At 43.8% G+C, this 14,286-nt stretch overlaps 1 protein-coding gene across 1 annotated transcript in view; it reads right to left on the bottom strand.

Moving 5' to 3' along the window:
- Positions 1 to 14,286, bottom strand: part of LOC144798286 (phospholipid scramblase family member 5-like) — a 63,952-nt gene that overhangs the window by 33,620 nt on the left and 16,046 nt on the right. Inside the window, exons 3-4 of the mRNA XM_078669060.1 lie at positions 2,576 to 2,823; positions 369 to 396 (exon numbers count right to left, since the gene is read on the bottom strand). Coding sequence (XP_078525186.1) covers positions 369 to 396; positions 2,576 to 2,823 — 276 coding nt within the window. The remainder of the gene's footprint in view (positions 1 to 368; positions 397 to 2,575; positions 2,824 to 14,286) is intronic.

The raw sequence follows: 14,286 nt of genomic DNA on the forward strand, positions 1-14,286 counted from the left end.
CCATACATGGATAATTTCAAAAAGGGAATTTAAAGAAATTCAAGAGCTTAGAATATCTGTCAGTAGAAGTTATTAAAAAGAAGGAGGAGGAACCCAGCAGAAAAGTGGTTTGTTTCCTAAACTATTAAGAGAAGTGGACCATTTGTTTTGGTTCTAATAAAGTATTCTGACTTTTAATAGTTACAATTATTGAACACTTGTTCGTCAAACTGTTGTGTTTGAGAAGGTTAATGTTCTGCATCATTGTAAATATTATGCTAGTTCCTGGTAAGACGGGTGGGACCAGTGCTTCAGGAATAAGTGTCTGTGTGTAGGTGTTGTGCTTGGAGTATACATTTGTGATGGGTTCAATCAAACAACGTACTTACGTTTCTGGTTGATTAACAGCTGGTCAACCTGCAACAGATAAAACAATAGAACTTAGATTGTGGAGAGTGTGCGGTGGAAAAGAAGAACCATTTTCAATAATGCTTTGACTACTCGTGTCCATTTCTAGTGCGTTGAAGTCTGAGTAAAGACATTACGGGCCAGATGTAGGTAGCCTAATACCGGTCGGTAACAACGAAATTACCGAATTTCGGCCGTTACTGACCGGTATTAGGCTTTTCAGATGTAGGAGGCCAAAATGAAGCATTCGGTAATTTACCGAATCGGTAATTTAAGGAATCGGTAAATTACCGAATCCTTAAGATACCGAATCGGTAATTTACCGAATCCTTAATGTAAGAAGCACTCAAGTGAGTGCTTTTCTCATTTAAGGATTCGTTATTTACCACCAACTACAAGTTGGTGGAAAATAACGAAAACCGTTAAAAAAGCAATTTTGTATTTTTTTAACAGTGCCATGTGGCAGACATACGTGCCCTTAGGGCATGTATGTGTGCCACATGCGCACCCATGCACTATTCAGGGGTGCAACAGGGTGTCAATGTGACACCCTGCCACCCTTGTAAGTCTTCCCCCTATTACCGATTCGGTATTTACCGAATCGGTAATTCCCATTCATTCCTATGGGCCTCCAGGCCCATAGGAATGAATGGGAATTACTGATTCGGTAAATACTGAATCGGTAAATACCGAATGTTATCGATTCAGTAAAATTTACCGAATCATTAGCTACATACCATTTACCGATTCTAAAATACCGAATCGGTAAATACCGAATGTTACCGACTCTGTAAAATTTACAGAATCATTAGCTACATACCATTTACCGATTCTAAAATACCGAATCGGTAAAATTAGGTATTTTAGAATTGGTAAATAGTATTTACCTACACCTGGCCCTACATTCCTTGACAGATTGTTTAGCCAATCAGGTTATCGTTGGCATAAACTGAAGATTGCAATGGTTGAAAGAAAGAAATGTAAGTTATGGGGAGCATAAAGAGAAACTTGGTTACGCGTGTGGAGGCCTGTGCACAGGTGTAGACTTAACACCGCATAGAAATGTCAACGCAGGCGTAACCCCAAGGATGCAACACAAGCGCCTACAGCCTCTGCTGCCCAGGGGGTCCCCCACCTTTCGTGGGTCCCCATCCAGCCTAATGCCTGTGAATTTCTGGAGCTACAGGAGTCCCAGGGACCCCTTCCCACATTCTGAAAATTTACAGTATTTGCATTACACCATTATACCTCCCAGAAAGCTTGAATGTCTCTACGAAGAATGTCCTCTCATAAACTCGTTGCCTGCCTCTGGCCTGGCAAAGAGAGGAGAGATGTACAGAGAAGGCTATGCGTCACTTTTACGCTGCTGGCGCAACAGTGGTGTAAAAAATGCGCCTTGTTGCGCCATATTTACAAAGTGACGCATCTAGGTAGATGCGTCACTTTGTAAACCCCTGCGCCACATTATACCTGCGTCAGGTATAATGTATGCAAGGGGGCGTATTGACGCAAGAAAGGGTCGTAGAACTGACGCAAATCTACGTGATTTCACTGCGCCACTTCTAGGACACAAATGCGTCAATTTCTTACGCCTGTCTCACAGCAGACGTAAGACTGACGCAGGCCCTTTCACATGGGGCTTGCCCCATGTGAAAGGATACATTGCCGGTGTTGCGTCACTTTTGTGACACACTCCAGCAATGCGCCACTTTTGCGCCATACAGATACGTCAGAAATACTAACGTTTCTGTAACTCCTTGCGCAATGATGCGTCATACTGTAAATATGACGCATCATTGGTGGTGCAAGGAGGGCGCAGTGAAAAGTGACGCATCGCTGTTTTCACGCAGCGATGCGTCGCTTTTCATAAATGAGGCCCTGGGACTTTAACTGGCTAATTTTCATAGTGGGTGCTTTGTAAAAAATGCCCAGTTGGAGAGCTGGAAGATGGAAGGGCACTGAGTGGCAGTGCAGTGTCAGATGCAAGAACCTGCACAAGCGGTGCGCGTGGAAATCAACACATGGTCAGGAAGTGGCACAGACAGAAGAAGCAGAACTCACATGGAAAGAGTATACCCGAGGTACTGAGAAACAAGTACAAGGAGACTGGCATACTGGCACCATGGCACCTCCAGGGTGCAGCTGAAGTACTGTAAATAAAAAGCTCATGTCTTGGACCAGGCCTCACCTGAGTCAGGTATTCCAGTCCAGGTGGAAGGTCTGTTGCCATGTACGGCGCGGGCATAAAGTTCTGTGGGCCGGGCACGGGGTGTGCCTGTGGCTGCCCGGCGTTGGCATGCTGGTATCCCTGAGGCTGGTACTGGGGCTGGTAATGCACAGCACCAGGAGACGGGTTGGCCTGGTACTGCACAGCGCCTTGAAACGGGTCGGCATGGTACTGTTGAGCGCTAGGACCCGGGTACTGCGCAACATGACCTGAAGAGGTAAGGAAAATGCTAGTCACGGTTATACCACAACAGGGTGAACACATATTTACAAATGGATGTATGACGTTACAACGCACACTTTTACAATGCATATCTTTGCAACGCATTTTTTACAACGCAATTCCATTACAACGCATGCCATTACAACGAAATTTTAAAGACTACATTTACAATGCATTCCATTACAATGCATACTACCTTTACAACGCATACCATTACAACTCATTACATTACATTGCATTTTTGGTAAGTATTGGATAGTGTAGGGGTACAATTTACTATTCTAACTCCAGGAGGTGCAATAGTAGGGTAAGTGTTGGATAGTGTAGGGGTAAAAATTACTATTCTAACTCCAGGGGGTGCAACAGTAGGGTAAGTGCTGGATGGTAATGTTATGCGTTGTAATGGTATGCGTTGTAATGACTGAGTTGTAATGACATGCGTTGTAGTGGTGTGCGTTGTAGTGTCATGCGTTGTAATGGTTGCGTTGTAAATGCATGCGTTGTAATGGAAGTTGTGTTGTAAAAGTTTTGTTGTAATGGTAGTGCGTTGTAAAAGTTGCGTTGTAAGGGTTGTTTCCCTTTACAAATGCACTCTGGCACTCTGTTTGGCCTTACACTGCACAGAACCTTGGTGTGTTGTGTGTAGATGTTTTACTTACAATTTGCAGTTATGTAGCGCTCTATGAGACGGCATAGTGTACTCATTTTCTGAATCTTGGAAGGATGAAAGGCTGAGCAATTTACAATTAGACTTCCTCAGTAGGAACTGCTTCTGACTGAGGTTAATGGTTGTATATGCTAGCCAGGTGCATCGCTTGGTAAGACCACTCAGTGGGTTGGGGCTCTCTCTGCAGAGCCCAATCTCTGTCTTGCAAGTGTCGCCACCCGGCACTGGTAGGCATGCAGGTGGGTCATGTACCTGCTGCAGTGCACTGTGTTATTTGCAGGACACAAGACTCACCCCTAAGAAGACAGCATTGTGGGATCATGTATTTGCCACAGAATCCCAGTTGGGATCTTCAGACCAAGAGCCCGAGGCCGGCTAAGACAGCTCAGTGGGCTATGCACCGCTGCAAAGGCATGCATGTAATGTGCAGCACCTGGGGTGAATTACTGCAAGGCTGACCGATACTTTAATTTTTCTCAGGGTGATCTCTGTTGGAATTGCAATTTGGTCTCTGGCACTCATCAACACATGTTTTTCGAATGCTCACTGCTACATCCCTTTTGGGAGTTGTATAGCAATTTGGATAGGTAGTGGTGTTCCCTGAAAGAGAATATCCGCACCTACACCTACGTGTCAAAATAAGTAATGTTGTAGGACATATAATTCATATAAGTTATACTCTTTTCGGAGTGCGAAGGAGACCACTGCCACACACTACCCAGAGTGACTATAGCAAATCACAAGGATTTACAAATACAAAATTACACAAATTAAGTCAAATCAAGCCAAAGTGCTTCTGTGTGTGTAATAGAAAAAACAGCCAACACGTCTCATCCATCTAGCCTTGAGAAAGTCATAAGTACAAACTGTGTACTGACGAAACACGTGTTGGCTGTTTCTTCTATTATTTGGCTGTGGCTTCTAAGATTCTTGAATAAATGGAACAACACACACAAAAGGACTTTGACTTAATTTTCCTGTCTTGCGATGCATTCTGTTATTGAAATGTTCAATGTGATGACTATCTGTACTATGGAAATGTGATGACTAAAGGGTCATGTCGTTATGACATAGAGGACAGTACTTAATTGAACCCCTTTTGGGAGTTGGTTCAGAAACACTGATCACTAATCTTTGGTATTGAAATTGAGCTCTCATTACCTATAATCTTATTGGGTCCATGGGCTGCACCAACTCCTTTACCCCTTGACGACACGGATATGCAAATGTTGGGTAAACATCGTTTACAACGCTGTGTTTTGCACCGCAGTGCCTTTACAATGATGCCATTACAACGCAAGTCGTTACTACGACTTGCGCTGGATGGCGCTATTGGACAAGGAATGTTGTAATTTTATATTCCAACACCTTCCCTACTGTTACGTGGACTGGTGTTGGAATATAAAATTATAATATTCCGCAATCCGCGCCCTCCAACGCAAGTCGTTGTAACGACTTGCGTTGTAATGCCCGCGTTGTCAAGTACCGCGATCTTTTAGATCGCGCTCTATTGACATACATCCAACTGTTGGATCTCCTTGTATCAATTGCTGTTAAAGTTATTTTAACAGAGTGGAAATCCTTCAATTCATTATCATATCATACTTAGTGGGCATGGGCATCATATCTTCGTGGGGCTCATAATTTTGTTGAGGAGAAGCAATATACGCCTTCCATTTCTAATACTGTTTGGAGGTCATTGGATAAATAAATGAGCTTTGCTTTGCAAGGGTTGGCGGCTCAGTATCCTTTTGTGTCTACCTCTTACCTTGTCTCCCTCAATGAAGCAGCTGTCCCCATCTATCGCTCGTCCTCTCTTCTCTTCCTTTCTTTTCTCTTTCTTCCTGCTTCCTATTCCCTACTTTTAATTTTTCTCTTTCTTTCTTGCTTTTATTGGGTTGTCTTACTTTTCTAAGCAATGCAACTAGTTTTATCCAGATTTGAGGATCTTTTACATATAATATTTATTGACATATACTATATTTGTTTTTATGAAATGATCAGCTATTTATGGTTCACAATGCTCAGTTGTATTGCATTTTATCATAATTTAATTAACTTGTGTTTCTTAAAATAATAAAGATATTGGAACAAACATTTTTTTTCCTCAGGGCGATTAAATGAGTACCTTAAAGTATGATAATAAGTGGCACCTATTAATAATCACAGAGAAGCAACTAGGGGCCTCATTTAGAGTTTGGGGTGCAGGCTGTCTGCCTGCCTGTCTGTCAGGGTGTCGGCCTCTCTGCCCATCTGTCCGGGTGTCGTAAGGCATTACCTCTGCCACCCTGGCAGATTACAGCCTGCCATATTGTGAGATCCCCTCTGGCCTGGCGGGGATCTCTTTACCCTGAAAGGAGCTGCCGCCACTTCGTCTCCTCCGAAGGCACCAAAGGTTTGCTAGGAAGCCGCCATGTTTCATGTGGCCGTTGAGCAAACATTATAGTTTTACAAAAACAAACTCCTAAAGCTGGAGTTTTTTTTATGAAAAACAAAATACTAATGACCCTGGGAGCTTTCTTAACCCTTCCCCTGCTGGTGACGGAACCACTCCGTCATCAGCTGCGGTCGCGCTGTGCTGATGACGGAGCGGTTCCGTCACGGCCCGCTCGGCACGCCTGCGCGGATTCCGTGCATGCGCTGAGTGTTCCATTGAGCGGGCGGGGCCGTGATGGAACCGCTCCGTCATGAGCACAGCGCAACCGCGGCTGGTGACGGAGCGGTTCCGTCACCAGCATGCACCCGCCGCGCGGCCGCCCCGCCCCCTTAGCACTGCGGCGGAATAGCCGCCGCGGTGAAGGGGTTAAAGGGTGGGGGGGTGGCAGGGATGGGGTATGAGGTCATTTATTTCTGTTCAAGACTGCCAGGCTTTTCTTGGTGGTCCTACTGAGAAGTAAAAGTACCCCAGACCACCTACTCTAAATAGAGCAGACAGGCTGAGGTACTTAGACCAACAACCCCAAGTCGGTTGGACCATCGGTGTAGGATTTCCACTTGAGAGTCAGCAGAGGCCCCGAAGGCAGAAAAAGGACAGCTCCTCTGACTTTAAAAGAGACCCTTAGCTTGTGACGTATGCTCTGCACATCACTGTCAACAGTGTAATCATTCACAAACATGAATTACACACATTGTGCTTTCAGGAGACAGGTGTTTCCTTGCAAATCCAACAAGGACATGCCGTCTCTATCTTGTTATATATGCACTTTGATCACTTTTATATGGAAACCAGCTTATATATTCAGAAAACCAGAGAAATATATTGCTTTATTGTCTCCAGACAGTAAAAATATGATAAATAGAAATGTTTGAATTAATCTTAAACAGTGGAATCCCTCTAGGGATATTCCATTTCATTGATTTTTTTGACTGTCTATGCTTTTGCCAACATTTACAAACCATATGCATATCAGGCTGAGACCCACCCCACAGGAAAAGTCCAGCCCAAACCTCTAGGCCAGGGGTCTCCAACCTTTCCTGTAGTGGAGCTACTTCTGATCATTGAAAGCCCTGGTCAGCTACTGCCTACACTAGGGATATGATAAATGTGATCAAATAACTTAAACAGAGAGTGTAAAGCATTAACTGCACAAGAGCTTAACTACCAAAGGTTTACATTTGGGGTCTCTAATAATGAGTTTTGTCCCTTTCCTCTTGAAACAGCTCACACGAGAAAGAGAGAGAAACAGACAGAGAGAAAGAGAGGCAGAGAATGTGATAGGAAAAAGCAGAGGGAAAGAACATGAATAGAGAAAGAGACAAAACAAGGAAAGATTGACAGCCTGAAAAGGCAAGAGAGAATGAAAGGAAAATAAGAACCAAAGTAGCAGAGAAGGACAATGAAGGAAAGAGAACAAAAGAAAGGACAGGAAGAATGAGGAATATAGAGAAAGGAGTAAAAGAAAGAAAGGAGATGAAGGAAGAAAGATAACCTAAGGAGAAAATGAAAGAGGAAATATAATGAAACAGTGAGCGGAATGAATGAAAGGAGAGAAAGGAACAAAGAAAAAACGACAAAGAAAGTAGTAGAACAAGAAGGAAGGAAGAGTAAAACAGAGAAATAGAAGATAAAGAAAGGAAAAAAGAACCAAAAAAGGATGGAAATCGTGAGAGGAAAACAAGAGTGAAGAACAAAAGGGAAGAATAGAAAATAATGAACAAAGAAGTAGAGACAAGAACAATAGTGGAGGAAAAAAGGAGAACAAGAAGAAAAGTACAACAAGTAAATACAAGAAGAAGAAGAAGAATAAACTGGAAAAATAACAGAGAGAGTTAAGGAAATCCAAAGACAGAGAAAGAAGAGAAGCATGAAAGAAAAGAGAGAAAGAAAGAAAAAATAGAAAAAAGCAGAGAAAGAAAGGCATAGGACAAAAGAAAGGAAGTAGAAAAGGAGAGAAGGAGAGAAATCAAGAAAGAGGGGAGAAACGAAAAATAAATGGAGAAAGGAGAAAGACGGAAATGAGAGGGAAAATAAAAGAGTGAAAGAACAAAAGAAAGAATTATTGACAGAAAGAAGGAGAGACAGAAAGGAGAAGAAAGAAATCACAAGAAAAATAAAGAGGCAGAGAAAAAAGCAGAGAAATAAAGAGAAAAGAGAAAAGCGGAGTGATAAAAGAAACAAACAAAGGAGGGGACAATGGAGGAAAGGGAGAAACATAGAGGAAGAAATGAGAAACGAAGAAAAACGTTGAGGAAAGCAAGAAGGAAATAAAGAAAAGAATGAAGAAAGGGAAACGAAATTTAAAAAGAGTGGACAACAAAGATTGAGCGAAAGACAAGGAAGTAGGGAAAGAAGGAAGTAGTATAAAAAGAAAGGGAGAAATAGAAAGAAAGAGAAAATATAAACAATTGAGAAAGGGGAGAAAGCATGAAAACAAGGGAAGAGGAAAGAGGAAAGATAAGGAAGATGCAGCAGGAAAGAAAAGAGAAAAAAGTAAATAAAGTTTTTTTCAGAAGAGGCTAGTCCGCATCATCCTTTGCTGTCAGATTCTGAGCCCTCATAGAAACCTGTCAAGTGTTTTAAACAGCTGCCTTGTAAAGTGGGCCTCTGTATATTCTCAAGCCTTCTGACTAGCATTTGTTATCTGCATGCTACTCAGTGGCAGCCTGCGAGCTACTGGGTAGCTCGCGATCCACCTGTTGAAGACCCCTGTTCTGGACCATGTCCCACCTGAGCGTGAACACAAGCAACCGCAGACTGATTGTGGTCTTGCTGGGCCTCATCAGTGAGGGGCGTTTCTGGCCCACATCTTCTGAGGAAGAATCAAGCTGCAAAAAGGGCGATGAATAAAAATGCTTGAATTGATTGGAACTCATGGTAATTACTCTTTCTGCATTCCATGCCATTTGTTGACCATATCATTACACACACATAAAGGGGTAGTGAGGAACGAAAAAATGAATGACAGATAAAGCATACAAGGACACACACAAAGTTTGTAAAAGTTGCCCTCACTCACACACACAAGTGTGTGTGACATGCTACATCATTGGGTCTGCTTACAAGGCATCCTGGCGTAGACACCCACACGATGACCCTGTTTGATGACCCTCGCTTTCAGAATCCCCATTTCAAACCAGCACAATATCAACATTTCCAGGGACCTTTTTTAGGGAGAGGGTGGAACAAGAGCAGGGGCAAACATAGAGGGCAACAGAGGGTGACTTGGGAGGACCAAGACCCAGAGATCACCCAACGGTTCACGAGGAGCATGGCATCGAATATGACACCAGAGCCCAGCCATCCACCTCCCTAGTGGTGAATCTGTCTTCTCTGATGCTCTCTGAAGTTCAATACAAACTGCTGAATAAAGGATTGGGTTTTGTTCCCACTAATCACCTAAATCATTTCCAACTGCGTCAAGATCTAGCGACTTTCTTTAGAAATCTTAGACGCCGGATCTTCTTTCAGGACAAGGAGTGCAGTGACCACGGAAAGGGTGATACATCATTTTGCCATAAATCCACCTTCACTCCCCAACTTTCGGTGCTACCTTTGGAGGTAGGGACTTTTGAGCAAGCAGTGGTATATGACATGGAGCTTTTTCAGGAGAACAGGACTCATGGGTTTTCTAACTTATCAAATGCAGAGAAACAAGCCCTTAAAGAACTAGAGGAGAATCCCACGATTATTGTAAAACCTGCTGATAAGGGCGGTGCTATTGTGATTCTGGATAAGAGTACTTACAATCATGAATGCATTCCCCTCTTGTCGGATGAGAGAAACTATCAAAGACTAACCAGTGATCCGACGTAGGAAATCACAAGGGAAATCGTCTCCTTAGTCGAGGAGGCCCTCTCTAATGATTGGATTTCTGATCATGAAGCGGATTTCCTGATTAACAAACAATCGAGGACCCCATATTTTTATGTCCTCCCCAAAATTCACAAGCCAACCAGACCTTGCCCCGGAAGACCCATTGTCTCGGGAATGGGTTCCCTGCTGGAACCCCTATCGAAATTCTGCGATTTCTATTTGAAACCACTGGTGCAGCAGTTACCGGCATATTTGCAGGATACCCTTGATATCTTACAGTATCTAAAAGACTTGCCTTTCGATCCAGACTCTGAGTTTCTAATAGGCCTCGATATCGAGGCCTTGTACATCAATATCCCGCAAAGGGAAACACTCAGAGTCTTGGAAGATTTTTTGTTTACCTCTGACTGGCCCTACTTAACACCCCGGGCAGTAATTTTACATCCTGCAGAAATAGCGCTGTCAAGAAATTCCTTTGAATTTGACGGAACACTGTATTTACAAACCCATGGAACATCAATGGGCAGTGTTTTCGCGCCCAGCTTGGCAGGGCTGTATGTGGGAGCCTTTGAGAAATCTGTAATTTATGACAGCTCGTGTCCCTGCTCTTCAAACATCAGGCTATGGCATCGTTATATTGACGATGTCCTGGTCGTCTGGAAGGGAGATGAGGCCACCATTGAAGATTTCTTGGAGTGGCTTAACAGTAGGAACCCTCTTCTCCATTTTACCTCCACTGTCACCAAGACTGAACTACCATTCCTTGACCTTCTGATTGTACCTAGGGGAGGGGTGCTCCATACTAAGGTCTATCATAAGCCTACTGATAAGAACTCCTTATTAGCCCTTGATAGTTTTCAACCAAGATCCCTCCGTGAAAACTTACCTGTGGGGCAGTTCTTCCGAATTCGTTGGAATTGCTCTGAACAGACTGACTTTACGGAGGAGGCTGTGGTCTTAACATATAAAGTAACAAATAGAGGGTATCCCAGGCAGGTGATTAAAAGAGCCAGGAAAAGGGTGACTAACACCAACCGGGAAGTACTGTTGACCGAGAGTCTGAGACCTAAATCCAACAAACCGGTGTTCGTATCCACCTTTAATACAGCCTCTCAGCAAGTCAAACGGTTGATTTTGAAGAACTGGAGAATTCTGAATTCTAGTGGTTTGAAGGTAGAAAAACCCCTTTTCTCCTACAGACGCAGTCAGAACCTGAAGGGCCTTCTGGCTCATACTAGACCAAGGAACCAGAGAGTGGGCGGGGGCACGTCATCCAGCACACTACCGCCAGTAAGGGGTCATACACGTTGTGGCACATGCAGTGTATGCCACCTTACTTCAAACACTAAATGCATCGACATTGGCCTTAACTTCCCCTGGGAACAGAGATCACATACAAACTGCAACACCGAGGGAGTCATCTATTTGATCATGTGTCCCTGTAGAAAACAATGTGTGGGGATGACGAACAGGAAAGTTAAAACTCGGATCATGGAGCACCGTAGCCCTGTTAGATGATAGATGTGGCAGATCTAGCACTAAACTTACGGCACATTTTCTTGAGATGGGTCATACCACAGAGGACCTTAGATGGACGTTGATCGAGAAACCACATGTTGCTTCTACAAATGTCACCCTGGGAGTGGATAGAAACAGATCCCTGTTCCTACGTGAGCAGAAGTGGGTATATTGCTTAAACAGCCATCGTGTGGGACTCAATGACGAGATCCCTTGGCACTCTATTAACAGATGAAGCTCCTGTCTAACTGATCCCTAGGGGGTTGGCTCACTATTAAATGGTTGGTCATGTTGACTTCTGTTGGAGGAGATGGAGGTGTGTGGGTACATGCCTCTTTAAGGTCTATTACAGTTGTGGGCCCATCTAGTACACGATCTCCTGGGAGTCTGGGCTCATACATCTCTTTACAGACCCTATCTCCATTGTTGGTTCTATCTAGAATACACGGAGGCTGTTTCTGGTGTAATTGGCTCATTGAATGGTGGTGCTTTCTATTAACTATTTACCCCATCCCAGGTTGAACATATATAACAGAATTTCGTATTTGAGTGAGACTTTCCTGACTCCTCATAATTACGTTCTCCTTTTCCTTTACTGAACCGATATACACTTACTGGTATTCCACCTTGAGTGGCGTTTGGCCTGTTGGTATGTGCCGGTAGCGCTACATACTTCATAGTACTGGTGGTTGATAGATCAGGATTTAAGGGGGTTCCTGAGGCTTTTTCTCTAATATACGAGCCGGGGATCAGCCTCCTTATGACACCACATGTGACATGCTGTCACGTGGGAGGTACACTGGCAGGTGATTGGCCCAGGGACCGGGAAGTGTAGTATTTTGAGACAACGTCTGCCGGACCTGCTTGCACTTCTCGGCAGGTCTGCGGCTGACCGATTGGGTCTGAATCTTCCCAGGGACAATAAGTTTGAACTAGATTTTTGATCCACCAAGTTAGTAATTGACCCTTGATTCTCGGTCCGTGTAATGGTCGGGCTGACTTTCGATTACAGTTACACCAGGGTCCGGTGCTTCTGGACTGGGTTTGGGGATGGTTCGGCATGTTCGCTGATCGTTTCTTCTCTTTTAAACCTACAGGTTGTGTCCTAGGAAATTCATCCAACCCGCTGCCTTTTTTTGCCCAGGCTTTCAATAGACTCGGTGAATGGGGCGACCGGGGGCTGGCTTTGTCTTTGACTTTCTCTATACTATCAGGTTACAAACGCCACCACTAAAGTTGCGAGTGTTTTGAAATGGATAGTTCTTTTTGCCGAGTCTCCGGGGGGGTTTTGTTTTTATTCTCTTGGGAGCCATGATCAACACTCTGAACACTGGGTACACCGATTCAGGACCCAGTGTGATTACGTGACTGATTTTGGCCACGCTTGGGGGCAATGTATCACATGACCACGCGACCGAGTTTGGCCGCGATTTGGGGACAATGTACTACATGGTTTAAAAGAACGCCGTTTGTAAATGGTATGGGTGTATATTACTTCATCCACAGGGACCTCTGCAATAATGTTGATTGTATGTTTCTTACATTCACAGTATATGTTTCCCGTGATGTGAAAGGGAATCCCTCCACTAAGCAGTATATACTGCCATTCTCCCTGGACTTCAACCTAATTAAGGTAACAGGGTGTACTGGGACGGATATGGTGTCCTGAGGAAGACCGGCGTGACCCTTGAGTTTGGGCACTTAATACATTGGTCGAAACATGTTGACTTTAGTAGTTTGTCTGGGGGGGTTGATGTGAGTCGTCGTTTCTCATAGATATACCCACCCCTTCACTTTTTAATCCTGTCCATGAGACTCTGGAATAAAGGTATAGACATAGGGTACTCATGAGGCAGTTTTAACTTCACAATTTCACTGCACTTGTCCTTATCACGTTTTCCCAATCTGGGTTGGTAACATTGTGTACCCACCTTCTGTTTTTGTATTTGTCTGTCTGTACTGTTTTATGTTACCCTCATCCTTATGCTCCATCCTGTGCGTGGCTACGGCAGGATGTATTGTAAGCAGACCCAATGATGAAGCATGTCACACACACTTGTGTGTGTGAGTGAGGGCAACTTTTACAAACTTTGTGTGTGTCCTTGTATGCTTTATCTGTCATTCATTTTTTCGTTCCTCACTACCCCTTTATGTGTGTGTAGGTTATAATTTGAGGGTTGGGGTAGTGGAGTTGAATACCCTCTCCCCCTTATTTTTGTGTGAGAATGACCATATCATTACGACAGGGATCACCCACATATATTTTAATCTTGGCCCTGTCCCCAGCGATTGACCAACTGTGTTTATTTCACGCCATTTAAATCTGTTTCAAAAAGATTTTAATTCACTCCAAACAAGGACGGAGACATGTATTGTCTTAATAATTTTATGCCTACTTGGGCGCCTACTTACCACCCATTATGGCCTTCATTAAGGACTTAGCCTCTCTCCACTGAGGAGGAAAGCGTTGGCATTTCATGTCTCTAAACTCCATGATTACAAAAATTGTCACAAAGTGTTGTAACTGCTGATTTTTCACCCTCAGGAAGCTGGAATTCTCACCCAACACTGTGGACAGCGCCATTGTGGCACTTTTTGCGCATGTGGAGATGTACGTTCATCTTACTGAACCAACCTTACATTCAGCAGAACAAGACTGAACTAACAGTCATCTCTAATTATGTATAATTCTTTACTCGCCTAGGTCAGCATATGTGCGGTCTGTGTGATACATACTGTTATCTTAGAGAGAGGTTAAAGCCCACCCATTGCTTACCATTGGTTGGCTTCATTGTCTCTATCATTTGCTTTCTTTTCATTTGTTAGGTGTGTGTTTTCCCTCCTCTTCCTGTGTTTGCCCCACCCCTGGAGCATGGACACATTACTATGTCCTTCCACTGCTCGCTTTTTTACATTTTCTTTTTTTTTAAGTACTCTACCAGAGTGCATGTGCTTTTCTAACCGTCACCATGGTCCGTGTTCCTCTCTCTCACCCAAATGCTTCTACCTCGT

This window comes from Lissotriton helveticus, chromosome 12 (genome assembly GCF_964261635.1).
Source record: "Lissotriton helveticus chromosome 12, aLisHel1.1, whole genome shotgun sequence".
Lineage (NCBI taxonomy): Eukaryota > Metazoa > Chordata > Amphibia > Caudata > Salamandridae > Lissotriton > Lissotriton helveticus.